At 43.9% G+C, this 27,008-nt stretch overlaps 1 protein-coding gene across 5 annotated transcripts in view; it reads left to right on the top strand.

Annotated features, from left to right (window-relative positions):
• igsf9ba (immunoglobulin superfamily, member 9Ba) overlaps positions 1-26,553 on the top strand; it is a 34,664-nt gene extending 8,111 nt beyond the window's left edge. Inside the window, exons 2-21 of one of the 5 annotated variants that reach the window (XR_003797934.1) lie at positions 3,528-3,725; positions 5,244-5,390; positions 7,644-7,795; positions 8,553-8,670; positions 9,007-9,148; positions 9,448-9,593; positions 11,917-12,059; positions 12,547-12,687; positions 12,883-13,002; positions 13,088-13,238; positions 13,858-13,981; positions 15,852-16,024; positions 16,231-16,457; positions 17,413-17,497; positions 18,128-18,289; positions 19,049-19,094; positions 19,353-19,406; positions 21,764-23,245; positions 23,726-23,987; positions 24,820-26,553. Coding sequence is in view for 4 of the 5 variants with exons in the window: in XM_018742645.2 (XP_018598161.2) it covers positions 3,528-3,725; positions 5,244-5,390; positions 7,644-7,795; positions 8,553-8,670; positions 9,007-9,148; positions 9,448-9,593; positions 11,917-12,059; positions 12,547-12,687; positions 12,883-13,002; positions 13,088-13,238; positions 13,858-13,981; positions 15,852-16,024; positions 16,231-16,457; positions 17,413-17,497; positions 18,128-18,289; positions 19,049-19,094; positions 19,353-19,406; positions 21,764-23,245; positions 23,726-23,753 (3,839 nt within the window). In the remaining variant the exon portion in view is untranslated. Of the gene's footprint in view, positions 1-3,527; positions 3,726-5,243; positions 5,391-7,643; positions 7,796-8,552; positions 8,671-9,006; positions 9,149-9,447; positions 9,594-11,916; positions 12,060-12,546; positions 12,688-12,882; positions 13,003-13,087; positions 13,239-13,857; positions 13,982-15,851; positions 16,025-16,230; positions 16,458-17,412; positions 17,498-18,127; positions 18,290-19,048; positions 19,095-19,352; positions 19,407-21,763; positions 23,246-23,725; positions 24,508-24,819 lie in introns of those variants that run through there. The other 4 variants (XM_018742646.2, XM_018742645.2, XM_018742649.2 and 1 more) reach the window with 4 other exon arrangements.
• The last annotated feature ends 455 nt before the right edge of the window (positions 26,554-27,008 follow it).

The following is a 27,008-nucleotide window of genomic DNA, read 5'->3' as shown; positions in this document are numbered from 1 at the left end:
TTTTTCTAATAATACGGGATTTGCGCCGTTCACTGCATAGGACATTTTCATTATCTGTTTCTTGGAGCATATTTTTATAATGCAGTGCAGAAAATTCCTTTCTGTTTAGCATTTGGCTTGCACCGGTGGACTTGATCTTGGGCTTGATTCAGTTTGAGCTAATGCTGCCGGTTACAGTTATACAAGTTACACATCAGAGGTGGAACCTGCAACCTTTTGGGGTTGTGCATAAACATACATGTCCCTACAACTTCACCATTCAGCTCAGAGTAGTCTTCTCTGTCCCGTCTGCACATTCGTGTTTCTGGTTACAGCAAGGCTGGAGATTACAGGATGTGGGCCATTACCCAGAATATGGGGTCCGTTACAGCAGGGCTTTGTCCGTGGGGACCTTCATCCGATGACTTTCCCATTCTATGTGATCGATTGCGACAGCGCTCAAACCTCGGGCTGGTTTTAAAGCGAGACGAGAAGTTTCATCCAGCAGTACGAAGCTGGCTTTACAGGGAACCGCCCAGCAGAATAACTGGGCATATCCCAGTGGCGGTAAGCGACACCCTCCACAGCACAGTCTAATTTTAGTCTAGGTGCTCAGTGTCAATGGGCTATTTAGCATTTAAATTGGATTTTCAATGCAAATAAATGGTGAGGATGATCTCTGTCTGATTGGTAGTGAGATCAGCTGGTCATGATGAAGCTGACCTTGAATGTTTGCCTTTCTGCTTCCATGAAATGCACATGTACATTTAAATTCCAAGAAACAAACTGGTGAACTACTGTGATCTGTGAGCAAATGTACCTCCTGTGTGGGTTTCCAGGTATCACCATCTCTTTAATCGCCCATTGGGAAATCACATTAGTAGCACCAGGGAGAGGCATGGTGACTTAGTCACCGCTCGGTGCTTTATTTTCCCCTTTTGCTTGCTTTGCCTTCTTTCGGGGTGGGGGAGCAGCCTTACTACACAGTAAATTGGTTCTATCATTGCGTATGCCTTCTTGATGGCCTTAAACCATATTAAGCATACCTCAGGTGAACATTTGTGTATACATGGCATGAAGTAGATGCGTATTGCCTATAATAAATAAATTGTTGGTACAAAAACTGCTAATGAGCAGGCCTCCAGGTCACTGTATTTCCATTAAGAAAATGAGAATTCGGACATTAATGGCATAGCTCTTGCTGATGCAGTCTCTCTCAAAGCCTCGGAGAAGGAAACAGCTGTGAGCTTTATGCAGCACCCTGCACCGTACCTGCATGGCAATGTTGCTGATGCATTTTAGACATTGTTTGGGAATACCTGACACATTCGTTTAACGCTATTGGGGTTGAACATTTGTGGACTTTCTCCAGCTGCTACAGTAAGAAGTTGGGTTATGCTTTAAATTCGGCTTTAATTAACTGCAAGAGATGGAATGCCTCTTATTTGCTTTTGGGAGTTGTTGAAATGGGAATTTTGTAACAAGGCTTTTTTTTTCTCTACACAAGAGACATCCGTTTCCAGCAAGCAATGAGCTGCTATCATTAGAAGTTAATAAGTAAAATCTTGTCATTTTCTCCGAGTGATGCGGTGTTGAGTCAGTTCTGACAGCATGGCTTATGCTGCTGCATAGGACTAGTGTTAAAAAAAAAAAAAAAAACAGTCAGTGCTGTAAAGTGGAACCTCTCATTCAGCAGAGGTTATGAATGAGCTCTGGCTTCGTTAGAAGCCCCTTGAGGAAGATAAGCAAACACTCACCAGCAGCCGGATATTTTACAGGATGTTTTTAATTCCCAGATTTACCATCACACCTCAGATGAAAAACAGATAGCCTGCCTTTCGCTAAATCATTGACGCCACACAGCATCACATACCCCATCCGCTCAGAGTCCTGAACCCACGGTGCTCCGTATAGTCCGTGCTTATAAGGTCCCGAGGCCACGTTGCTTCATATGCCCTGTACAAATGTGCCTCGACCCGTTAAACGCAATATTATGCTGAAAACAATTTAAAAAGACCTCTGTGGACAGGGTCGCAAAGATAAACCATCTGCAGCTGAAATGGACAGCGGAGGGGTTTTTGGCAGATTAAGTAGCTACAGCGTTCCTGAAAAGCCCCTTGTAAGGTGAATTTTCATAACTCAAAAACATAATCACCATCATTAGTTTCACTGTTAAAAATATTGGTGAAACCCACTCAAGTCATTTACACTAAAATATCGCGGAATCCCATTACAATGGACAAACTAAGTTTATTTGGGAGTCGCATGTCTGCAGCTCTGTCTCTTTCTCAGTGTAATGCACAGATTGCGTTTTCGCTGAGATGTACGTCGCTTTGGAGAAAAGCGTCTGCTAAGTGAATAAATGCAACGTATCGTTTCGATAGTTAACGTTAGTTGTCATAGCACAACATAAATAGGCAATTTCCCTTCATTAAGCACTCTGTAATGCTGTATGGCTGTTAACCTGTGCTTGTTCAAGTTTTTCATCACGATTATGCGCTGTACACTTAAAGGTTGGGTTTTCTGCGGGCGCCCCGATTTACTCGCACAGTCCGAACATGTTTCAGTTGAACTGGTGACTAAATTGCACGCATCGTGCCACTGTTCGTGCGTGTTATAGCGCTCCGCAGCTGACGCGACGCGTGACGCCGAAAACCACGTTTCACCTTGTCACCATTTAAATCTTATGGGATATACAACATCACACTTGAGGAAAATTTAAATGAATGAATAATAGTAAAATTAAAGCACGGTGCTTCTCGCAGACTCTCGCACGACCGCTTGAAATCCAGACCGATTAACTTTAAGTGGTATTAATAATTGCTGAACAGACATATGAAGAACTGAAATGGAATCCAGGGACAAAATTGCATGTATTCCTCTTCATATCCAATAATAAAAACATTCAGCTACAAGTGGCCTGGCTAATACTGTGAAAGATGGAAGCTTTGTACTCTCGAGCAACGGGTGGAAATGCTGCTGTCAAGGCACGTCATAGTGAAAGAAGGAAAGGGGCAGTCGTGAGATCATTTTAGCAGTCACACATGGATACCTCAATGTCTCGCTGGGGGACTGAAACGCGCCAATAGCTGCCATTTTCTGGGCAATCGGTCCTAAGTGGCTGAGTCATGTACTACCTTCTACACTCCCTTGTAATTAAAGGCCCATCAGTTCTCCAGTCTCCTGCTCTGTGCTTATTACGAAAGACTAATTGATGGTTATTAGTTGTAGCAGGATAAGATTAAGCTGCCCTCGTCTTCGCTTTGAGAAGGGACACGCTTAAGGGCCCTCCGGCACGTAGCAATGAGAAATAGATTTCCGACAAATGGGAACGACTGGTACGGAGTGGACTTGATTGTGTGGCAGAGGACTTCCCGCAGGCCAGTGCCGTTTCTAGTGGCTTTCCCGCATTTCCTGTAAGAATCTGCTGCACAGTAGTTGCTTTGCTAGTGTTGTCGAGTTGCTCTTTAAAGGTCTGTCTCTGTCCAGAAGCATGTTGCCTTCTCGGTGACCTTGGAGTCTCACGTTGTGTTTTCTGTGCCCTTCAGGAGCCCGCAGAGCGAGAGAGGAGCCCCAGTTTGTGACGGCACGTGCCGGTGAGGCCGTCGTTCTAGGATGTGAAGTGTCCCACCCCCCGACTGGCTCGCAGCTCGCCTACGTGGTGGAATGGTTCCGGTCTGGTATGTCCATGCCATTCTTCATCAGCTTCCGTTTCTACCCACCCCACGTGGACCCCGAGTATGCTGGTAAGCCTTAAGGTCATTTCTGACTTTCGTAACCGGCTGTTAAGTGGTATAATGAGCGTACGGGACCATCTCGGTCAACATCCACTTTATCTGTTTAGTGGAAATCCACATTTACTGACCGTGACTTATCGGAGGGAATACACCACGTGTCTGATTAAGTGAACAAATCGTCTTGTGAGCGTGTGTTTGGATGAATGCACACGCACATAACAGGAAAATGACTTGTGCAGATACCTATACACACTCATCAGAGAGCTGAAGGTAGTGTAGTGATTAGAAAACCATACATTGTAAGTGATCGTGGACGGAAGGCATCGGTTATGAAAAAGTATAACAGCTAAAGGAGCGTCACACATGGCACAATTTTCTCGTGTGACTCGTCAGTTTGTCAGCTCTTTTTTTATCTGTTCGGCGCATATGTCCGCTCTTATGTTTTCATGTCTTCTTGATGCCTTCATAATTTACCAGTTTTTACTCATCCATAAGTAATAGTGGGTCCTAAGAGTGAAAAAAGCTCTTGGTGACATTGAAAAGCCGACATGTAAGAAACTTTCCGCATGAGTATGAGTCTGAAGCTTTAAAGCATATAGAACAGAGTGGGAGAAACATTTGCCTAGTACTTGATTTATCAAGTTCTACAAGCACAACATTTGATGAAACGAAATAAATATTGAAAAATGTGCTGAAATCATGGTTGGAGGTTCCAAGTTAACACAACTCGATCCAAAACCAATCATGTATAATTTCAGCTTGTCTTCTTCACAATCACACACTGACTCCTCCACTCACCCCCGCCCTCTCACCACCTCCCTAAACACTCTGCGTTCTTCTTGGAGTGTTTTTCTATTTTTTTTTATTTTACATTATTTATGTGCATAAAACTTAATATTGCCGTTACAAGATTGGTTTTTTGGGGTGAAATTGGTTGAGTTGCTGGGGGTCTCAGAACACATTGTAATTTTAGCCTTTTTATTGTAAATGGAAATAAGGTGTCTGCTTATCAGAGATTTACTTAACCGACAAGTTTCACAGAACAAATTGAGTGTATTTGCCCATGTTGCGATGATCTTACAACAAAATCACATATGACCCCTAGAGGTGCCAAAAATTTAAGGCTAACGGGGGGGGGGGCACGGTGGCGCAGGGGGCTTGGCCGGATCCCGCTTTCTGGTGGGTCTGGGGTTTGAGTCCTGCTGGGGGTGCCTTGCGATGGACTGGCGTCCCATCCTGGGTGTGTCCCCTCCCCCTTCAGCCTTGCGCCCTGTGTTGCCGGGTTAGGCTCCAGTTTACCGCGACCCTGCTCGGGACAAGTGGGTTCAGACTGTGTGTGTGTGTGTCTGTGTGTGTATGGCAGAGCAGTAACACTTTGCTAATCTTGGTGACCCTAATTTTTTTATGCAAGGAAGAGGATGTGCATCATCACTAGTGGTAATATAATCCTTGTATGTTTGTATGGCTCAAGTGCCAGTTCTCTCCCTGCTGGCCTCTAACCCTCACACTTGTGCTTTCCCTTTCCAGGTAGAGCCATGCTCCATGGAGTCGCCTCTTTGAGGATTGAGCAGCTGCGCTCTGAGGACCAGGGCTGGTATGAGTGCAGGCTCCTCATGCTGGAGCAGCAGTATGATGCCTTTTACAATGGCAGCTGGGTGCATCTCACAGTCACTGGTGAGTCAGAAGCTCAAGTGCTGCACACTCTGTGACACCTGTGCAGATAGAGCACATCTCCATGTCACCGTCACTGATGAGTCAGGGGTTCAAGTGCTGAGCATGAGGTCATTTCTGCACTGTTAGGCACAGGTTTCGAACTAAACCAAGACTATTTTGGTATCATGTTTCATCCCTTCATTTTTGAACTATGGCATGTGGTGACTATACGGTGCCGTTGTTAAAAGAAGTTGAGTGCATTGGCAGCAGTGCAGCAAGCAGAGTCCCGGTTCCAGTACAGCATGGTGTTCGACTCAGTGGCATAGTGACGAGCTGGTTTTGGCAGTATTTCACCGTGGATGTATTACAAGGCCCAAGGAAAGGAAAAGCAGAAGCTGATTCAGAAGGAGATACACTCAAACTGACGAAGGATTGGTGACTAAGGTGGTAGTGAAAATAGATGAGGAACAGTCACTGGTTTGTAAGGTCTCTTCGGAAGAGCTTAGGAGAGCAAAGCCTTGCTATATGAAGTTCCTGATCCAGGCACTCTGTGATCTTGATCCAGGCAGTTTAGCTTGGGAAGAGTTGGCTTTCCATTATGTTCGTTGTGTCCAAAGATAGGGACATTAAAGCATATCATCAGCAATAGTGCTAAGTGAGGGCTGCTATCGTTGGCACCATGACCAGGTGCTCAAGGCTGCGGCAGCGTAAGAACAGTACACAGTAGGATCTGCCAGCTGGCAAAGTAGGCCATAGCGTTTTTCAGAGATGGTGAAAGAATAGAACTGCCACTCAGAACCTGTTCTGGGCTTCTGGAGACAGCACAAGACTTGCAGTTTATGGTTGATTTAGGAATAATTTCCAGCCACAAACAGGGACATTGCTTAGACCGGACATTGTGCTATTTCCTGGAGTTTCTGAACAGGTTGTGTTGAAGCTCAGTCCTATGGGAAGAACGCATGGAGGATGCTAATGAGAGAAGGAAGGTGACGTCTGAGGAACTGGTGGATCAGGACCACTTCGAAGGTTGGAGGGAAAAGTGTGCCCATCAAAGTAGGTTGTGGAGGCTTAATGACAAGGTCACTGTAGAGGGTTTGTTGTATGCTCGGTATCACAACAGTCAGAGGGAGAAGGCTATTAAAGCTGATACTGAGGTTAAGGAGAGAGCATCTAGATTGTTGCAGGAGAGGTGAGTGCTACCTTAATGCAAGCTGGGTTCAGATCAGCCCTGGTTGGGACTCTTCGGCGAGGTTGTATGATGTTGAAAACACCTAATGACCTCAGGTTACATAAATGATGTGACTGCAAGATGTATGTAATAAACATAGTATCATACTTACTGTATATTCAAACCTCTGTAGTTGTTGTTAATCTGTGATTATTCTGAAGGCTTCATTTGGAGGGATTTCATAAAATGGGTTGAGGCGAACAATATACTGACTATGGTGGTAGTACCATGATTTTGCGCATTTGTTTTGCTGTGAATCCAGTCACCCTTTACTGCTGCCAGGAGTTGCAAAACAGCCAGGTAATGCAGGGAATGTAGGAGGGTAAAATGATGGCCAGGAGAGTGAATAACAGACTGCTTCATTCATTTAGTCTCCTTTACATCAGCAACACGTCAACCGCATGCTAATTAGATGTCCAGGGTTTAATTATGAAGTTGTGTGATAGCAGTTGTCTATTAGTCAGCATGTCCTTGTGATGATGACAATGTGTTTTTTTTTTTACACTCTATTTTACATCACTTCCTGTTGAAGAATGCTGTGGCTGTGGGAAAGATACCGATGATGATGTCACTCTCACTCCTGGTTCGCCCACCTGTATTCTGCCGCCAGGCTGTAGTGCTGTTTGTCCTATGGGCGGTGTGCCATTCCAGTGCTCAGCTGAGTGCTCCCTGTGCAGATTTTGTGCGTGCGTGTTTAGGAAGGTTTGGCCTTCTAAACTTCTGAGGCTGGTGGAAGAGGTTTTGTTAATTAAATGCAGAATTTGAAGGAGAAACACTGAGAGGTCAGTGTGGAACCTGCTAAGTGACCACCCTGACCATGTACGCTGACCACTCTAAGGCTGGAAGATGAACTGCTGAAATGGGGGAGTACTTGTGGACGTGTAGGCAGGGGGAGAAGTACACTGGTGAAGAGAGGATGATTGGCGGAGTGACTGCCGTTACTGTAGTTCTGTGCTGAGTGCGATCTAATGAGGAGTAATGGGTGTTCATATCCTATAACTTTTCTGCCACCTCTGCCTTCACCCCACTGCTTCTGTTTTCTACAGCCCCTCCCACTTTCACAGACACGCCCCCTCAATACGTGGAAGCGAGAGAAGGGGGCAGCATCACTCTGAGCTGTACTGCATTGGGGAACCCCAAGCCTGTGGTGAGCTGGCTGCGAGAGGGGGAGACATTGGGCGACAGTGAGAAATACAAGGTAGGACTACTGTTGCATCACCACCCAGAGGGCTGCTCACATATCCCACTGGACAAACTGTGAGCGTCAGTGGGAGAGCCACCATGTGGTTAATGTAGTTGATTCCTTTCGCAGTTTTTCCACATTAACATCATACGCTAATATTAATCTACATCACACGTTAATCAAAATCAAATAAATAATACTTTGTCATGCCTTGCCATTGTTTAATGCACTACAGGCTTATAATATGCCTCCACTCTGTGATGCCAGCGAATATACAAATGTCTTTGTTCTTCCAGATAAGGTGATAATGGCTTTATTTCTCCTGACATATGAATATACAGCTTTAGAAAAGAGCTGTAACTGCTGTGTCCCCAGAGCTCATTCAGGTCACAGTGTCCTTAGCTTCTGTGCAAAGATCCTTTTAGTATAGCAATTTATCTGCATGCTGCAAAAGTACTGACCAGCACGCTACTGCACACCCGTTTGATCGGTCAACAACCTACAAGTCAAATGATCTGCAATCTTGAAGTCTTTATAATGCATGCAAGGTACAATTAACTGATCTGAGTTACAGGTCAATAAGGTGTTTTGTGCTGTATGTATATGGTTCAGAATACTATGCATTTGTATCAGTAAGCAAAAAGAATACACTGTAGATTGATAATATTTGTAATTATTAATGAAAGAACATCAAATATGAAGAGCTGCATGGCTTTTTGTTGCCTTCTGAATGATAAGCTCTGTTTTCTGCATTCGAACAACCTGCTCGCAGGTAAGCGACGGGCGCCTGACGGTTGTGTCTGTCCTCCGGGAGGATGGGGGGGTCTACATGTGCCGTGCCCACAGTCCCCAGGGAGAAGTTGTCCACACCACCCGCCTGCTTGTTCAAGGTAGAATGGTGTGACATTGTATGAGTCAAACCCAACATTTTGTGCATGAACCTATTGACATTATAGAATCATAGCAGTTCTCTGTGGATGTAGGTTATGGATTTCACAGCTTAGACCTGCACTACCTTTTTCTGCTCTCAGTTAGACCTGTTCGTGTGATAAGAAGGATCACTGGAGGTTTGCCTGGTTGTTCTCACTGAATTTGTTTCCTGCAGGAAGAGAATGTCCATCCAAAGGTGTCACTGCATCATCTGCAGAGCCTCAGCTGCTTATGGTTTGAAGGCCAGGGTCTCCTGCGTCTCTGAAATTCTAACTTCTGTGTCCTCCGTCCACCAGGATCTCCACATATTGTGAAACCACCCCTGAACATAACTGTCAACATATCCCAGAATGCTTTCTTCAGCTGCCAAGCAGAGGCATATCCTGGCAACTTAACCTACATCTGGTTTTGGGAGGAAGATAATGTCTACTTCAAGAAGTAAAGTTATGATCGAGTTCACAATTGTGCCATTCCTTTGTTTATGATCCATTCATTGAATATGTGCATTTAGGTTAGGCTAAGCAGTTCCGATTGGACTCTGCCTTGGACAACTCTGTTGGACTAGTGCAATGTGTTCTGTCCACCTTTTTCAACAAAAGTGCTATATGTTTAGTCTTGTTTTTTGCAGAATGAATCAAGGTACATTATATGGATCATGGGTTTTGGATATACTGAATTTTATCTATATATTCTCTACAGTGGCTGTCATGTGGCACTAATCTGTGCTGTTTCCGCAGTGATCTAAAGTTGCGAGTCCGAATTTTAATTGATGGAACCCTGATCATCTTCCGAGTAAAACCAGAGGATGCTGGGAAATACACCTGCAGCCCGAGCAACAGTCTTGGGCTGTCACCCACTGCCTCTGCATACCTAGTGGTCCAGTGTGAGTACTGCCACCATACAATTTGTGCTCACAGCCAGCACTGAATATAATAAAGTGTAAAGTGCTTAGTCGCAGATTTTTTTTTTTTTCTGTGTTTAAAAATACAGAATATATTCTATGTAAAAATAGAGAGTAAAACATGTTTTAGTCTGGGCTCACTTTAATCCAAATGACCTTGGTTGTCTTTTTATGGCATCATATTGCAAGGATGTACAAGGGAACAATATCAATGCGTTCCCAGACAGCCCTTGAAAGAGTAATATAATTTCTTCCAGCCCTCCAGCCTTCAGCTCCCTTCTTCAGCTTCTCATTTCATGGGGAGTTCCATGCTGCCATTACCACATGAAGGGCGTTCCTCCATGGACTTTCCACAGGGTGTTGATCAGAAAAATGGAAGCAGAAAGGCTGGATTTGGGGCTGTCCCAAAACCCCTTTGTTTGGCATCAAGCACTGGGGATGTTCTTTGTGCAAGCAATTTCAACTGCTTTTCAATTAAGAAGTAATAAATTATGAACTGTGAATAAGACTCTTTGTTCAACCGCGGTTAATAACATGGGGGTGCGATGGCTCAGCGGGTTTGGCCGGGTCCTGTTCCGTGGTAGGTCTGGGGTTTGTGTCCTGCTTGGGGTGCCCTGCGATGGATTGGTGCCTCGTCCGGGGTGTATCCCGTCCCCCTCCAGTCCCGCGCCCTGTGTTGCCAGGTTAGGCTACGGTTTGCCGTGGCCCTGCTTGGGACAAGTGGTTTCAGACTGTGTGTGAGTTAATAACATGAACTGAACAGTGATTTACTTTATAATTTAGTTATAGCTTTTTTTGGAAGAAATGCTACATTGAATGCATTAAATACACTTCACACACACATCGACTGAAGCCACCTGTCCTGAGCGGGGTCGCGGCAAACCGGAGCCGAACCCGGCAACACGGTGCAAGGCTGGAGGGAGAGGGGACACACCCAGGACGGGACGCCAGTCCGTCACAAGGCACCCCAAGCGGGACTCAAACCCCAGACCCACCAGAGAGCAGGCACAGGCCAAACCTGCTGCACCACCGCACGCCCCCTCACTTTATGAACGAATTATTTTTGAATACATGCTTGAGCTGTGCTGTTTTAGGAACAGTCCGACACCGTACACAGATACGAAAATGAAATAAGTGAAACCAAGCTGTTATCTTTCATAAGGTCAGATTACGTTTTCTGTATGTTTAGGTACTTAGAGTATCAGGCTTTCTTATTTTATTTTAATCATTATTATGAATGTGGGTCCAAATGCCAGCTGAACAAGAGATGTGCTGAAGAATGTGAGACCAGATTTTCTCCATGCTAACAAGGACTTTGAGAAAGCAAGCTTCTCTGTTTCCCCTGCCGGTCCTCACTAGGTGACTTGCTACGATGCCACAGTCCCGCACTAATTAGCAATCCGCCCCACACCAAGTCATTAATGAGCATTCACCATCTTACTGCTGACGTCAGTATCTCCTCCTCGCTTACAGTTTCAGTTCGATCTTGGAGTGTCCGGAATGATAGATTGCTAATACAGAAATCTTTGCTTGGAAAACCCCACTCCCCATCTGGCATTCAGTTCCAGTACATCCTATTTTCTGATAAACAGGGAAAGCACTCTGGTGTGAGTATTGTCAGCACTTTATCGGAACAGACGGAGGAAGTGAATATGAATTGGATAAAGCCGTGCCTTTTTGTGTATGTGCACCTCCATTTTTTTAAGCGGGAAAGCTACCTTTCCATTCCAAGTAGCTATAATGAGGGGGCTCGTGTTAGATGTGCATTTTAAATCTATCACGGTGCGAATCATGAATCAGCCTACCAGATGAGCTCATAGACCCTTCCTTTGTGTTAGCACTGGGTTTTTGTTCTACGACCTTACTCTTTGCTATCTGCTATGAAAAGGTGAGCTTCTGCCTGACCAAGAATTGAAGAACATGTCACTTCAAACAACACAGACCCGACAGGGACAAGCTCAACGATTCATTTAGCTTCCAGTCCATGGAGCCAGACCTTTATAGAGATATTCTCAAACTCATGTCCAATGAAAATTTTTTTTTTTTTTTTTAGTTTTTCTTCTGGCTTCCTTTCTCACCTCTGGCTAAGGAAAGATGTCTCAACCGTGTCTCATTGCTTATGACTTCAGCTGTAGCCTAGTGATTTTTTTTTTCTCCATTTCTCTTTCAATTTGATCTCTAAGTGTTCTTTTCTGCACTTTAGTATGGTAATAACTTTATTTTTTATTTGTATTGATGTTAACCAACAAAAAAATCTGTAAAGTGGCCACTTTTGATGTGCATTTGTATTCTTGTTTGCCCCCAGATCCAGCTCGGGTCGTGAACATGCCTCCTGTTATGTACATCCCCAAAAAAATGACAGGTTACATCCGCTGCCCTGTGGATGCCAACCCACCGGTGACATGGGTCAAGTGGGAGAAGAATGGCCTTCCTCTGAGGCTGGAGAAGGTTTGTGAGTTATGGAAATGTGGCTGTCATCTGGGATCAGTGTATGTGTAAAAAGAAGAAAGGAAAGAAGAAAAGAAAGAACAACATATTGGCTTACACACAGTATTATAACAACACTGTTAATATATAGTTAATGATGAGGGCATCAGCTGTGCCAGCAATACTAGATCTCTAAATCTTTGAAACCCACTATTTGTGCATAGAATAGAACTGCATTATTGACACTGTGACCTATTTTATTGCTTTGGTGGACCGGTTAATGCTCATACATCTCTTTTTATTAATATAGTTCTGGAATGACTGCAAGGGGTGATGATTGCATTTCTCCAGTATTAGATTCCATAATGTGGACATGGACTAGTAATCTGAAGGGTTAAGGTCTGAGTCCCAGCACACACCAGTGGAGTGATTTTGGAAACAGTGTTTCTGGTGTCAGTGGCCAAACGTCATTCCTCAGTGCCACTTAAAAACCCTCAATCCCACACAGCACCCAGGGTGGAGCCTAATGAAGGATGGGAGCATCCGTGTGACAGAGGTTACAGAAGACTCTCTTGGCACCTATACCTGTATGCCTTACAACCTCATGGGAACCTCTGGAAAGTCACCCCCATCTACCCTGGTGCTAAAGGTAAAGTTTTTTCCTACCAAATGTACGAATGGCAATGCGGTGAAAGGGGGTTTCAGTGCCAGCCTGTAGAAGTAATAGAAAATTCCCAGAGCTCTTGTATGGAGCAGCCATGTGAAACAATGTGGTTAGTCAGACAGTTCTGAAGGGCAGAGTTACATTGTTAATGTGGTGATGGGCCATGTCTTGGACCCACAGGATCCTCCCTACTTCAGCGTGAGACCTGGAGCTGAATACCGGCAGGACGCTGGAAAACAACTGCTCATTCCTTGTGCTGCTTCTGGGGAGCCAGAGCCTCCAACCATTACCTGGAGAAAGGTAGGACCCTGCCTACTGCTGCACCTGGGCTGTCCGCCATGACACCAGTAGATTGTGTCATCCTCTGGTCTTGTCTCCTGCACAGGTAGGAAAGCCTAGCCGAAGCAAACACATCGTCCTTCCAAGCGGCAGCCTGCAGATCCCCTCCCTCAGCAAAGACGACCATGGGGAGTGGGAGTGTGTGGCCACAAATGTCGTCACCAGCATTACTGCCAGCACCCGCCTCCTGGTGGTCGGTAGGGCCCTCGGATGTCAACGCGCTCCATGCTCAGTCCATCAGCAGTCTTACATGGATCTGCATGCTCAAAGAACATCTTTTGTAGAACTCAGTGTTGATTCATCTTCTAGATGAACCATCTCATTAACTTCTGCAAGTAATTTAGCTGTAGCACATGAAAAATTGTAGCGTAAAACTGTACTCTCACTCTTAACCTGACAAATATATGGCCAGAGACAATTTTTAAGCTGCTGCAACCCACTGTCAACATGGGCTCATGAACAGATTCTCTGAGGCCATAGATCCCTGTATCTGATTGACCCCATGGAATGGTGTCAAGGAGATAAGCTGGAGGTTCACAAGTGTCAGCCTTCATGACAGCCCAGTACCTATGAGCTGCCTATGAAAGGCTCCATGCTCAGTTGAGTGTACTAGTGAGAGTGCTATTGTTATCACTGTCCACAAGGCTGTCATCTGTCCTTCAGAATCGCTGTACTATCAAACACATGTAGTGTTTACAGCACACTAATAGCTTCTGATGCTTGAACCGCTGCTCTCAAACATTGGACTACTTGCCTTTAAAGTAGCTGTGAAATTTTTACTCCTTCAGTCAGTTGTTTGTGTTCTTACATCCCCAGGCACAAGCCCACATGCTCCAGTCAACCTCCGTGTATCGGCCTCCTCGACCTCGGCCAATGTCTCATGGGATCCGGGATATGATGGTGGATTTGAGCAGACATTCTCAGTCTGGTACGGCCCTGTGTGAGTCATCCCAGCATGCTTTGCTACCTGCTTCTTTATTGTTTGTGTTTGCTTCTTCTGGGAGTGGGTTTGTGATGGAACACAGAGGTCATGCGTTGCCCTGTTAGCTTGGTGTAAGTTATTCATACTGAAGCTGGTATTAATAACAATTTATTGAATTGCTTGGCAAAAGTAGTTTTTAATGCAGTGGATTAGGTCTACATATCATACTTGCTGTACAAACAAGCTCATCAGCTCTTAACTATTTTTTCTTTGTTATTTAAATTAGATTGTCAAATAAATTGTTTATTTTAATTAAAAGGACTAAGTGATGTTGGCTCTCAGACATGCAGAGGCAGTAATACTGTAATTAACCATCAGGCCTGTAGTCCTTTAACCCCGCAAGCATTTTGCATTATGATTTCTACTCCGAGTCCTGGATACCGTATTTTTACAAACAGGCTGAGAAGTAGGTCTTTACTCATCAAACTAAATGAGCAATAGGCCATTGACCAGGCTCACTCTTCTATTGACCAAGTACTATGCAAGGGTGGGTAGGGTAGAGTACACAGACACACACATATTTTCTGAACCGCTTGTCCCATTCGGGGTCATGGGGAGCCAGAGCCTAACCCGGCAACACAGGGCGTAAGGCTAGAGGGGGAGGGGACACACCCAGGACAGGACACCAGTCTGTTGGAAGGCACCCCAAGCGGGACTCGAACCCCAGACCCACCAGAAAGCAGGATCTGGTCCAACCCACTGCACCACCACCCCCCTTAAGGTGGAGTAGTGAAAATGAAAAAGTATCTGATCAAAAATCTACTCAAAGAAGGAAGTTACTTTGATTCAATGTAGGATTTTAATTTTCTCAACAAACTTCAATATACAGTATTAATTAATGGCAAAAATGTTATGGTTTCAGTAAATTAAATATGTTGTGGCAATAAAAGTATATAGATGATGTCAAACTAATAAAACAAAGATCAGTCTGTTATATATTACTAAACATATTTGCTCTGGCATCTTTGTCCAAGAAATGTCACATTTTATACTAAGCTATGTATTATTATGTACCCATTTTTACAGCTGAGTAATTTCATATTAATAATAGTAAGAAAATCCAGACATGGATTACAATAACAGCAAATGAGTTCAGAGAAAAACTACTCAAAATATGTTATAACCTTTACCATAGTTGAATATTTGTCATAACACTGTCCTGGGTGGAGCCTTTTTTTTAGTGTATATACAGAAGTAGATAATTCACCAGAATGTCCATTAAGTACTTGTGTTTGGTGTGTCTCTCCATCTCCCCTTGTGTACATACACTCTGGCAGCCTTTGCTGCAGTGAACAGGGGAATAAAGATGATTGAATATGAGAAATGAAGACGCATATTTATGTGCTGTGCAGTGGGCTCTCAAAGATAACTGTAAATATGACTCCGGTTCCTGTGATCCATATACACATGTGCCTACGCATGCCATGAGTTGCACTACCAGTGGGCACACTGGTTTTCTAGGTACTGTTCTGCTTTGTGCGTATCTGTTCATGCAAGACAACCATGTGTTGTATGTCATCGTCACAATCATTCCTCATTCGAATATTGTAGCAGCTCCTGTATCATGTCATCTTGTAATGAACACCATGTGACCACCTTTATTCTCCTTTTCTGTAAGTATTGATATTGCTTCAGTTGGCTGCTGAAATTTTAAACATTTCAACTCTACAGAATTAAAGGTGAAATTGTTCCTGTTGTGCAAAGATGATTGGAAGGAAGTGTTTGCTATTGGCTTGTTGAAATTCAACTTCCTTCCTTTATGATGGCCATTCTCGTTTCAGGCAGAGAGAAGCAGGTGATGAATGCGTTTCGTCTTTTATTGTTGCAGGGTGAAGAAGGCACGGTTGGGGCCCCACGACTGGCTGTCCATGCCAGCCGGCTCTCAAACCTGGCTGCTGCTTCAGGGTCTGGAGTCCCAGACCCCCTACCAGTTCAGCGTATTGGCCCAAAATAAGTTGGGCACAGGGCCCTTCAGCGAGGTTGTCTCCATCAGCACTCTTGGTAGGTGAACCCCCTGGCACGATACCCTCTCGCTGGCCCACATCCATTCAAGTAAATGCTCAGTGGCAGGATGTCTTAAGTCATCGACATACAATCAACATTGACAGCAACAGTCAACATCGAAATCCAGAAATGGAAAATATTCTTGAATGCGAATCTCTGTTAAGGGACTCAGTGACAGAAGAGGCCTCTGCTGTCTTCCTCAGCCTACCCCAGGAGTACCCCAGAACCAGCGGTGCTGCTTACCCCACCGAGGTGCCTCACAGCCAACCGGACACAGCAGGGTGTCCTCCTGTCATGGCTCCCTCCAGCCAATCACACATCAGAGATTGACCGTTACATCATAGAGCTCCGCGTTGGGGAGCGGTGGGACATCCTGGATGATGCAATCCCCCCTGGAGTGACAGAGCTTTTGGCAAAAGACCTTATTCAGGTAATGAGGACTGTGACACAACAAAGGCAGTGAGAATGAATGGAGAAGATAAGTTGCAGTGTGCAGTGATGGTTAGAATAGGATGCAAGGTCTGTGTTGAGCTTTGACTCATACGTGTAAAAGGTAAAGTTGATCTCAGTGCAGTTGGTTTAGTTGTAGTGATGTTCTAAAAGCAATGAGAATAAGGAATGTCATTCACATGGTATCCAGAAGAATGGAATACAAAAAACTGAATCTAAATATCGCAGCAATAGCACCAGTACCTCACAGCTCCTTGACTGTATCTTTGGACATGGGTTCAACCCATTTGAATTTTAACTAGCTAAGGCGTTTCAGGTGTAGGTTCAAATCCGACTCAGTCTTTGTAGAGATTGCAAGTTCACCCTGTTTTCACACAGATTTCTTTGGGGTGCTCCAGTTTCCTCTCACAGTCCAAAGGTGTCTTTCAGGTGAATTGGTGACTAGATTGCCCCTATATTTTGTGTGTGTGTGTGTGTGTGTGTGTGTGTGTGTGTGTGTGAGAGAGAGATTGCCCTGTGATTGACTGGTGTCCTCTCTAGGGTATATCCTACCTCGTACCTTGCGCTTCCAGGAGAAGTTCCAGACCACTGCAACCCTCCTTTGGACAAGTCGTTCATGATAGTGGATGGATGGAACAATTACACTATTCATTATACATCGTATAATAGTAGACAATATTGATTAATATCTTTGAATATTTTGACAAACACAGATTTATTCATGAACTTAAATTTATACATGAGCTCTTTTGTATGCAATTTACAAACGGTTCAGATTTCCTTGTCTCAGGGCCGACTGAGCAGCAAATGACATTGGAATGGGCAAAGAAATCTTCTTCTGTTGCACTCTGCTAAACCAATATCTGCTCTGTTACAGATATTAGTAGTTATGTAGTAAAATTCTGAAGGTTAAATGGTGAGTGGTTTTCCCACAGGAGTCGTGGTACGAATTCCGAGTCACAGCCGTCATGGACGACCTCATCAGTGAAAGCAGTAATGTAGTGGGAGTTTCAAGTACAGGTAAGTAATAAAGGTGAAACTGAGGACAATCTCATCGTTGATGTTTCATGTTTGTCAAAAAATACTCATGCAATGGAATCAAAGAAATCCATGTGAACAGTATGATTTTTTCCTACCTTTTTCTTCCAGCTAATACAGAACTCTGCTGTCACCTGATGATTCAGAGTTATTAATTCACATTTATGACACATATTCTTGTAATGATTTTATAACAAGAATATACTGTGATAAAAGTACTTGGTGTACAGTAATCATTTTTATAATGATTTTCGTTTATGTTCCATTTATTCATTTAGCAGACGCTTTTCTCCAAAGCGACGTACATCTCACAGATAATGCAACGTGTACATTACATTAGCAAAAAGAGACTTGGATGCAGACAGGGCTGTGTATTCCTAAGCTATTATAGAATTATAGTGCCCTCTGCTGGGGTACATTTAATGGTGCTTTCAAATTACAAACTCATATGATAAAGCTGCTAATACTGTATGTAATTGGTCATACCTGCAGGTGCGCACATTAACATCAAATTTTAAGGAAGATGCTTCAAGTGTCCAGAGATGACATTTTCCAGCAGCCCAGTTAGGAGCTCACTTTCCTGATGCTCATGCTGTGTTTGCCTCCCTTCAGATATAGTCTTTCCTCCAGAGGTAGCAGAAGAGGGGGTTGCTCGTCCACTAGTGGCAGGTGTAGTGGCCACTATCTGCTTCCTGACCACAGCCGTCCTCTTTAGCACTCTGGCGGCCTTCTTTGTCAATAAGCAGCGGCGCCGAAAGCTGAAGCGGAAACCAGGTAGGTTCCATTTGGTTCTGTCCATCGCTACCCTTGGCGTGCTCTCACAGCAGCCCACGCAGGCTGTTGCCCAACCTGCAGCACGTGTGTGACTCAAGGCTTCTTGTTTCCTGTTGCCTTGTATTTGGGTTGTGATGTCAAGCAGTGCCGTACATTCACTGATTCTAGAAAGTGCACTCAATCCAGCGCATTAGCAGTGCAACTCAGTCTAAAAGGACCCCCTTCTCTATCTTTGCCCACAAATACTGAGGTCTGATGCTGAATGCACTGAGCAACATGCATCTTACACAGGCCAAAGGAAAGGTGTATGCAGGTGTTGCAAGTCATTCGAACAACTTTGTGTTCTTGTCTGAACTTTTAAGGTAGTGTACATATACTATGTGGATGAATCAGCCATTCATTAAGTATGGATTAAAAATATTTTTACAGTTGCATTTATGTGAATTGTGTCAGTTAGTGAAGCAGATTTGAAACATGCCGTTAAGCACATGAAAACACATTATTTTTCCATAATGGTAGCATGCATGGCTGCAATATTTCTGGGGTGTCCAAAGAACTCTTGTGCCGTCCAGAATTTGCAGTACATCTCGGAAAACAATGCAAAAGTGCTTTATACCAACAAAGAGATCTGGATGCAGGATGCTATGTTCCGCATGTAGAAAATTAACTTCATTTTACTTGTATAATTACAATAAAGGTAGACTGAAATTGAAGTGAAAAAGAAGTACTGTTTTCATCTTAGCTGCCATTCTTTTCCAGATCCCCCTCTGTCTGTGACACACTGCAGGAAAAGTGTAGAGACTCCGTAAGTAGCTCCGCCTCATTATCTTATTTGCAGTACATATGTAGAGGTGGGCTTGTGCTGCAATACATTCAAGATACACAGGACAAGACATTACAATGGGGTGTAATATCTTGCTTGCACCTATGGGGTGTAATACCTTGCTTACACCTGCCTGCTCCATGAATGCCACATCCACACTGACAGCGAAGCACGGTATTCCCACTCCTGTCTGTATTCAGTCCCGGCTCTGTTCTTCTCTCCATGCTACTCTGTGATCAGGACGGCACAGACTGAGAATCAGTGGTTGAAAAGCGACGCATTAACGCAGTACAGGTTGTATTTGTGAGTCTGCAGAGAAGGCTGAGTAACTGTGGCTGAAGTGATGAACTGTACATACAGCGATAGACCCAACCAACAGGGCCGTGATGTGACAGGCCCATGTTTTCCCTTTGTGCTGGACTCTGTATGAGACAATACCAGTGAAAAGTTTGAATCGCTTGCTAGAAACCGCTTTCTCGCAATTTACAACCTTTTTATTTTAAGTTTTATCTGGGTGACAGCTTCATTGAAATGTGCAAGATTTTCATTTTCAGTTAAAGTTTACATTTTTTGTTATGCAGTTGTTTTTTTTTTAATTTATTTTTATTAAAGCACAGTTAATCATGAAAGAAAAAAACTGGTTTCAAGCACATATACTCAGACTTTTGACTGGTACTGTATTTGTTGTGTTTGAACCATGCCTTCCCTATTCGTTTAACAAATTTGGCTCATGGCTTCTCTTTATGTTTTTGAGTTACTCTTCATGCTTGCACATTGGCTTCTCCCTGTGTTTTATTTCAAATAGTTGGCATATGGTTTTTCCATGTCTTTAACACATCTAACAGATTTAAACATGTTTAACATGCTCATGGCTTCTAAATGCGTTTACCACACTTAGCTCATGGATTATTTATTTGTCACGTTTGGCCTTCTCAAAATGTATATTAGATACTCTTTCTCCTGCTTTTTTTGTGTTCATTATGCTTTGCCTTTGGTTTCCCTTTGAATTTATGAGCGCTGTAGAATACACACCCCTGAAACAATGCAAGAGGATCAGGTGTAAACTTTTTCAAGGTGCATCTTAAGATGTATTTTTGGAGGATTTTCCAGGGTCACAGATGAGAATAAAGAAAAGACAAAAAATTAATTCATAAGACAGGCTGTAGTTTGGAAATGAACAGAGTACTTAAGGAGATGGTTAAGCATCTATGTAGAGCTCTATGCTGTATATGCAGCCTCTTCTACTGCTCTGTTTCACATTTGTGTAAAATGAGGGTTGGGACATGTTTCATATTCATTGCTTCACTGTTGTCATAACCAAAGATGATAATGACATCATGACACGTTTACTACATTGGTTTCTAAACGTACATATTTTTAATAACATACTTGCCCATGGCTACAAAGGTGAATATTGACCTACTGATGTCCGCTTGGCGTCAAACACCGTCTTTAAATGGTGCTCGTTCTAAATGCAATGAGAGGACAAACCGCCAATTTTGTTTACTAATACTAATCAGCCTCTTCCTTCTTTCTGAATTTCCTGTCCTGTAAATTGTGGCTTTTTACTCTATGCTTTCTAATTCTCGGCACAATTGACTATAAGCGTGCTCTGTGTTTTATAACAGAAAACATTTCCTACAGGTATTATTGTAACAAAATAGTAATGCATAAAACATAAATTTACATTTGGTAGTTCAGCTAACTTTTTTTTCTTAAAAGAGAAAACATCTCTGCATGTATTTTATGTATTTTTTCCCTCATAGGAAAATGTTTTTACACCATGCAGTTCTGCATTAATTCAAACTCTTCCTGAGACTCTTGATATGTGTTGACAAATACATTTAAATATCTAAAGAACTGAGGAAGATAATATGAATGCATATCTAGAAATGGTGCTGTATCAAGGCAAGGCTACAAATAGAACAGCTATTGTCTGTCTGCATAATGTTGTATTTTTCTTGCATGTTTGAGCCTTGAGCCATACCTTGTATGTTGACCTGTGACTAATAAACAAGGAGCTGCTGTAAGGTGCAAGTGAATTTGCCCTGTGTGTTGTTTTGCTCTGTTACTGTGCTGCTTTGTGGAATCCGTTACCCTCTAGAAAGGCCCATGCAATATCTATGTGGCTGAAGTACTGATCTGTAGTTTTTGTCATATCGCCTCTTTGTATTAAATGGATATATAACCAAAAAGTTTCAGGTTGAACTTCCAGAAGCAGCCTTGCTGTTTTAGCCAAGAGCAAGGAACCCCACTTGACTTGCAAGTTTTAAGCACTGCAAATAGGTAAAAGGGTGAAGCAGTAATCGTTCGTCTAGATATGCCCACCAGATTTCTTCTTTTTCTTCTCCTTCTTTCTTCTCTTTCTTCGTCCTTCTTTCTTCTCCTAATATAACTCAGCACACGGGACTGCAGTGGCAGGTCTTGCAACATTTCAGCTCTTGGTTACGATTTTTTTCTTAATTACCTTTAATCTTGTAGCAATTTTACACAGTTCTTCTTTAGTTCATAACGCAGGGGATACTGATTGTGTGCGGACGATGATCTGAAAGTGTAGAAAGTGAATCGGGTATGTAGAGGATGAATTAAACGTGTAAAGGAAGAAGCCCTGCTGTGTGGGAGTGGTCACCAATACTCTGCTCTTTCTTCAGCTCTTCCTCCGGGAAGGAGAGTCCTGAGAGCACGCGATCCCTCGGCGCCCCCTCCGAGTCATCTGAAGATGGGGCTGCCCCCCATGTGGAGCGGGAGCTGTCCCTCTACAGGAAGACCAAGCGGGCTATGGCCGGGAGGAAGCCCAGTGTCTCCAAGCAGGAATCGGAGGCTACTCCGCCCATTGAGCTGATTAGCCGTGGCCCTGATGGACGTTTTATTATGGAACCTCCTGTCCAGCAAGGCCGCATTCAGGGCTTTCCCTTTGTCGAGGAGTCAGATCTGTATCCCGAGTTCTGCCAGTCTGATGAGGAGAACGAGGACCTATGTGTCATGCCCCCTGTAATGGCTATTATCAGACCCCAGATCTCCCCTGTGTCGTCTAACCAGGAGTCTTATCTACAGCCTCCTCCTTGCAGCCCCTGTCTCCACAGCCCCATGGCAGAACTGACCGTCATGGACAGCCCTGGGCAGATCGATCCTGGTCCACGCGCCACAGCCACGCCCCAGGGCTCGTTCTACAGCTTTGCTAGTGGCCCTAGTGGGCTTCTGTCTCCCTTTTACATGCCTGAGGGCAGTCCAAACAGCTCAGTGATGTCCTCACCCCCATTATTGCACAGAGATTTTTTTATTCAGCCTGCTGTTCCAGAGGAAGATTTGGAGGGTGACGTCCAGCACTTTGGCACCTCTTGCAGTCCCTTGATCTCATGTACCAGCTTTGAAGGACCTCAGTTTGTTTTCCCACCTCAGCATCCTTTTCATCTTCACCAGGATGCCCCAGACCATGCCCCATCACTCCCCCACATTCTTCCACAAAGGAGTCTCCAGCCATCCTTCCTCCAGGTGCCTTCGTTCCCTGGGTCTGTGATGCTGGCGCCTCCACTGGGTCCTCCTGCACCATCCTCCAGCATGGTTCCGCTCCAGGGTCCCCTGCCTCCCTGCTCAGCCATTCAGGATCCCCAGGGTCCGGGGCAGCTAAGACATACCAGTCAAGGAATGGGTGTGTTGGTTCTGCCTTATCCTCCCCCACTGCTGTCTGGGCCGGATTCTGGCTGGTGGTTTGAACCTCAGCCCCAGCTCAGCCCTAGGGAAACGCGCCACGTGGATGTTAGTTTGGGTCAGGTAGTCCTTCAGCCTTCACGGCTGTCCCCGTTGACACAGAGCCCCCCCGAATCTCTCGGGAGCTCACAAGAGAGTATAGTAAGGCCCCGGCCTCGACCAGGTGTGACCCACGCCTCTGTACGTTCAGAACTGGGAGCTGTTACCCTATTGCCTCCTCGGGGGGGCTCTCCCACACCTCAGCAGGCCAGTTCAGCATACCATGCCCTTATGGCCTTGGCCACCACTGCATCAAGCTACCCGCCCGAGTCCCCACCACCCTCGAAGGAAGGCAGTGATGGTTTTGGACAGATTTCAACCCATAGAAGTACCGATGAAGAAGTGCCACCATCTGAACCGTCTCTGCATCAGTTCTCAGCTTCAGGGTAAGGAGCACTCTGCTATTCTGCCATCAGCTTCATTGCAGAAGCTCTCTGTTTTCACTTGCGCTGTAGGAGCATTCTGCTATTCCAATCACGGTACAAACATGCTATGGTCAGATTCAAAGTAGGATCACAGGACTTCCAGCCTAGGAGTAACACTCCCTCCCTGTAAATTTTAAAGTTAGAACATTGGGATATCAGCGTCTGCGTAGGCCTGCTCTGCCATTAACTTCATGGAAACATCTGAGTGTTGTGGAAAATGATTACCTTATAAAAAGTACATAATTCCAGCATTTAATCTGATTGTTCTCACCATATGTGCATCAGTTATATTTTTCATGATGCTAGAAATATCGTAAAGACAGATTTACGTGTATGAAATGGTCCGTTTTTGATTATTCTCCCACATTCTCCGACTTAACAATGCTGAGGTGTCTGGCTGGGTTTGCGGCACTGCTAATGACCTTTGATCTCTCTTCACAGCCACAGCGGAAGGACAACAGACATCTAGGGCCACTATTTAATTCCCGCCGAGACTCAGCTCATGGGGCTCAACTTACGTGCCCCACGCAGCGTTTTCACATGCACACCGGAAGCCTGCAGATTCAATTTAATAAATGGCAAAAACATACTCATTAAAAAAAATCACTCATTTTCTGTCAGCACTTGCAAGTATTGTTTTTTTTTTTTTTCAATGACATAAAATGGACTGAAAACATGACACAACCGGGGCTTTCCTTCTGAGGTAAAAGACTTGTTTTGCTTTCTTCTATCTTCAAGTACTTTTGCAGAAAATGCCGAATCCATACTGATATGCGATGAGCTACTGGAGCTTCCTGGTTAATGGGGAAAAGCTTTGCTTCAGTGGAACTGATAGAATCTGGGGAATATGTAGCCCTGCATTCAAGAAAGGAAAACGCACTCTGGCTTCTCACCTTCCCAACGCAACTGGGGCTGGAAGTCAGTTTGTGATTTTCCTTTCTAAATCCAAAGTAACTTTCACCCCAGGTGAGATCAAGAACAGAGGCGAACATGATGTACAAGGTGTAAATACTGTGGAAGTGACTTGAATTAAGGAAGCCCAGCACTCCTGTTCTGTTTGGGTGCACATTACTGCCATCTCTCAGCTGTTATAAAATTCATGAACAAATGCTATGAAACATAAATAAACTCAAAAATATTTTTGCTTTTGAAAATTTGTAACTTGACTGCTCGTAACCCGAGGAGCCAGTGTGTAGTCATTCGCTGCTACTCGCACCCTTAATAAAGAGACAAGTAGGTACTTGCTCTGGTGGTTGTATATTTTTCTATTTCTGCCTCTCAGGAATTGTCTTGGTGCAATAAGGGAACTTCTGTAGCCAAGTGAGGAGTGGAAGAAAACGTGTGCGAACCATAAGGTTAACGGAGCAAAAGATTGATTCGGATGGAGTGATCCTGGTCTGGGTTCATATTAATTGATCCAAGGCGCTCATAGGCTCCTTTGGTAATGCAGAGAGTTGTATGGAGCTTGTGTATTGTACTTTTTACTTTGGGATCATTTGTTCATTAGTTGATGAGACCATGGTTATCCTCCCCAGGTGTTCTCTTCTCAGACCCAGCAGCGTTATGCCTCTCAGGTACTCCACTGCAAAAAACTCTCTACCTCTGCAAAATGAAGAGATGGTGAGCAAGGGAGGCATGGTACATCTGCTTCTCCACAGCTCTGGGACAACAAAAGGAGACTTACCAGTGGAGAGTATAGCTGACCCTGACTATGGCGCTGTCCAGTCGAACCAACCCATCAACATGGTGCCATCCTCTCAAAACACCCATTCAAGATAGCCGCTTGCACCGCGGTAAACCCAACAGCATTGTTCCCCTTCAGGAGCACTAACCTACCAACACGGTGCCCTGCACCTGGACAACCCCACCAACATGTGGCATTTCACCAGGACTAACCCACCACCACTGTACCCTCAGCTGGCACCACACCGCCAACAAGGCACCTTCCACCTTGGCCAGCGGACAAACATTGATCGCTCCTTCCTGAAACACCAGCCTGACCCATAAAAGGGGAAGTCAAAGCACAACAAATACACCGTGCATCTCTTTCAACAACAGGGCTCTTTCTTTGTTCCGAAAGAAAACGAGAGATTAAGTTACACTAGTTTTATTTGTGTATAAGCTTAAAAATAGAACTTCATTCCCTACTACTTGCCAAACTATTGGATTTTTATTGTTTATTTCACATTTTCCTGTTGAAAATGTTCCAATCCGAGCAAAGCACTGGAGCAGATCTTGGATTTTCAGTGCACGTATCATAAAGCATCAGTGAAGTATAACTGGTTCCTAGCTGTCTCACTCAAGTTTAATTTAGAGACCTTAGAACCTGCTATGTTCTGTACGGTGGTACTAATTCTGGGCTGTTGCTCACGAGTAAAACAGCACATATGTTGAAGGGTGAGAAGGTGCTGCATCGGGAGTACAGTACACTGTGATATCCATCCATGCTGGAGAACCTTTGGAGGGTGTGTGGGGGGGCTAATATTTACAAGATCAAACAGATTGAAAGCTTGCTGCATGCTTATCTTTATTTTCTCTTTGTGTGGAAAACTAAAGGAACTGTTTGTATACAATCCTATAAGGGGATGACAATACTCTGGATTCTATCACTATAGCGGTCATAGAATACAAAGTTTCATGTATTCACATACAGCTCAGCTGAACAAATGTACATGAAAGAGTTCAGTTTCACTCAGAAAAGGCAAAAATAAGCTTTACCAGATATGCTGGTATTGATATTTTCAACTAAAACAAAAGGATCTTACTTCATCAGAAGGGGCCAGCGCTTCAGTGTAATACTGGATGAGGGAAGATTGCATCACTGAGTTCAACAGGGTGTAGAATCCTGTCTTGGGTGTAGCCCCTCCTCCACCTGCGAGGTGAAACTCACCTGTTTGTGTAGACTGATGGGTGTTGATATTGGTGCAGGTGGCACTTTTACATGTAAAATGTGTGATCTGTGGATTATAACTTGGTGCTATGTCTTTGTAAGATCCTGACCCCAGACCCAGAATTTAAAGACATTGAGAAAACTCACAAGATCCTAATGATGATAAAAGAAAATGAAAATGACATTATGCTCTTCCAAGTCTAATTCTCACTGTTTAAATAACAACACTTCTCAAATGCTGAAATGACAACAGTAATATCTTTTGAAAGCTTTTGTATATTATCTTTTGAAAAATTTTGTTTACACACAAATAGCATCAAGTCACCCCAATCTGGTGGCCATATGTCATGCAGTTTTGCACAACATGTAAAAGTCATTGATAAAGGGGAAATTATGTTTACAGTGTTTTGGTTTCATGTATGTTATACAGTACAGAAATTGCAGATGTGTGTTGCATAGTGTGCTTTTACATAATGCTGATATTTTGTTTTTTGGGTTCATGGGAATGGAATATTAGCATAAATGAAATACTGTAGCATAGAACTATTGACATGAAAATTATTTTGCTTAAATTCCCATGAAATAAAATGACTGAAAACCAAATAACAGGTTTCCATTAAAATGGCGTTGGCTTTATTTACCATGGTACTTGGTTTTCTCATATCCAGTACATTTTCCTTGAAAACAAGCTTTCAAAGCCTTTATATAAAATAGTTTTAGGAGTGTCTGTTTTGAAGTATTTTTCAGTGTTTTGGCCTTCTTCTGCAGTGTCCTTTCTCCCTTGTGTCAGCCCTGTTGAATGACCACCTGCTTCAGCACTGTTCAGGATGACCA

This window comes from Scleropages formosus, chromosome 10 (genome assembly GCF_900964775.1).
Source record: "Scleropages formosus chromosome 10, fSclFor1.1, whole genome shotgun sequence".
Taxonomy (NCBI): domain Eukaryota; kingdom Metazoa; phylum Chordata; class Actinopteri; order Osteoglossiformes; family Osteoglossidae; genus Scleropages; species Scleropages formosus.
The sequence above is the reverse complement of the archived record's forward strand: the minus strand, read 5'-3'. Positions and strand labels throughout refer to the sequence as shown.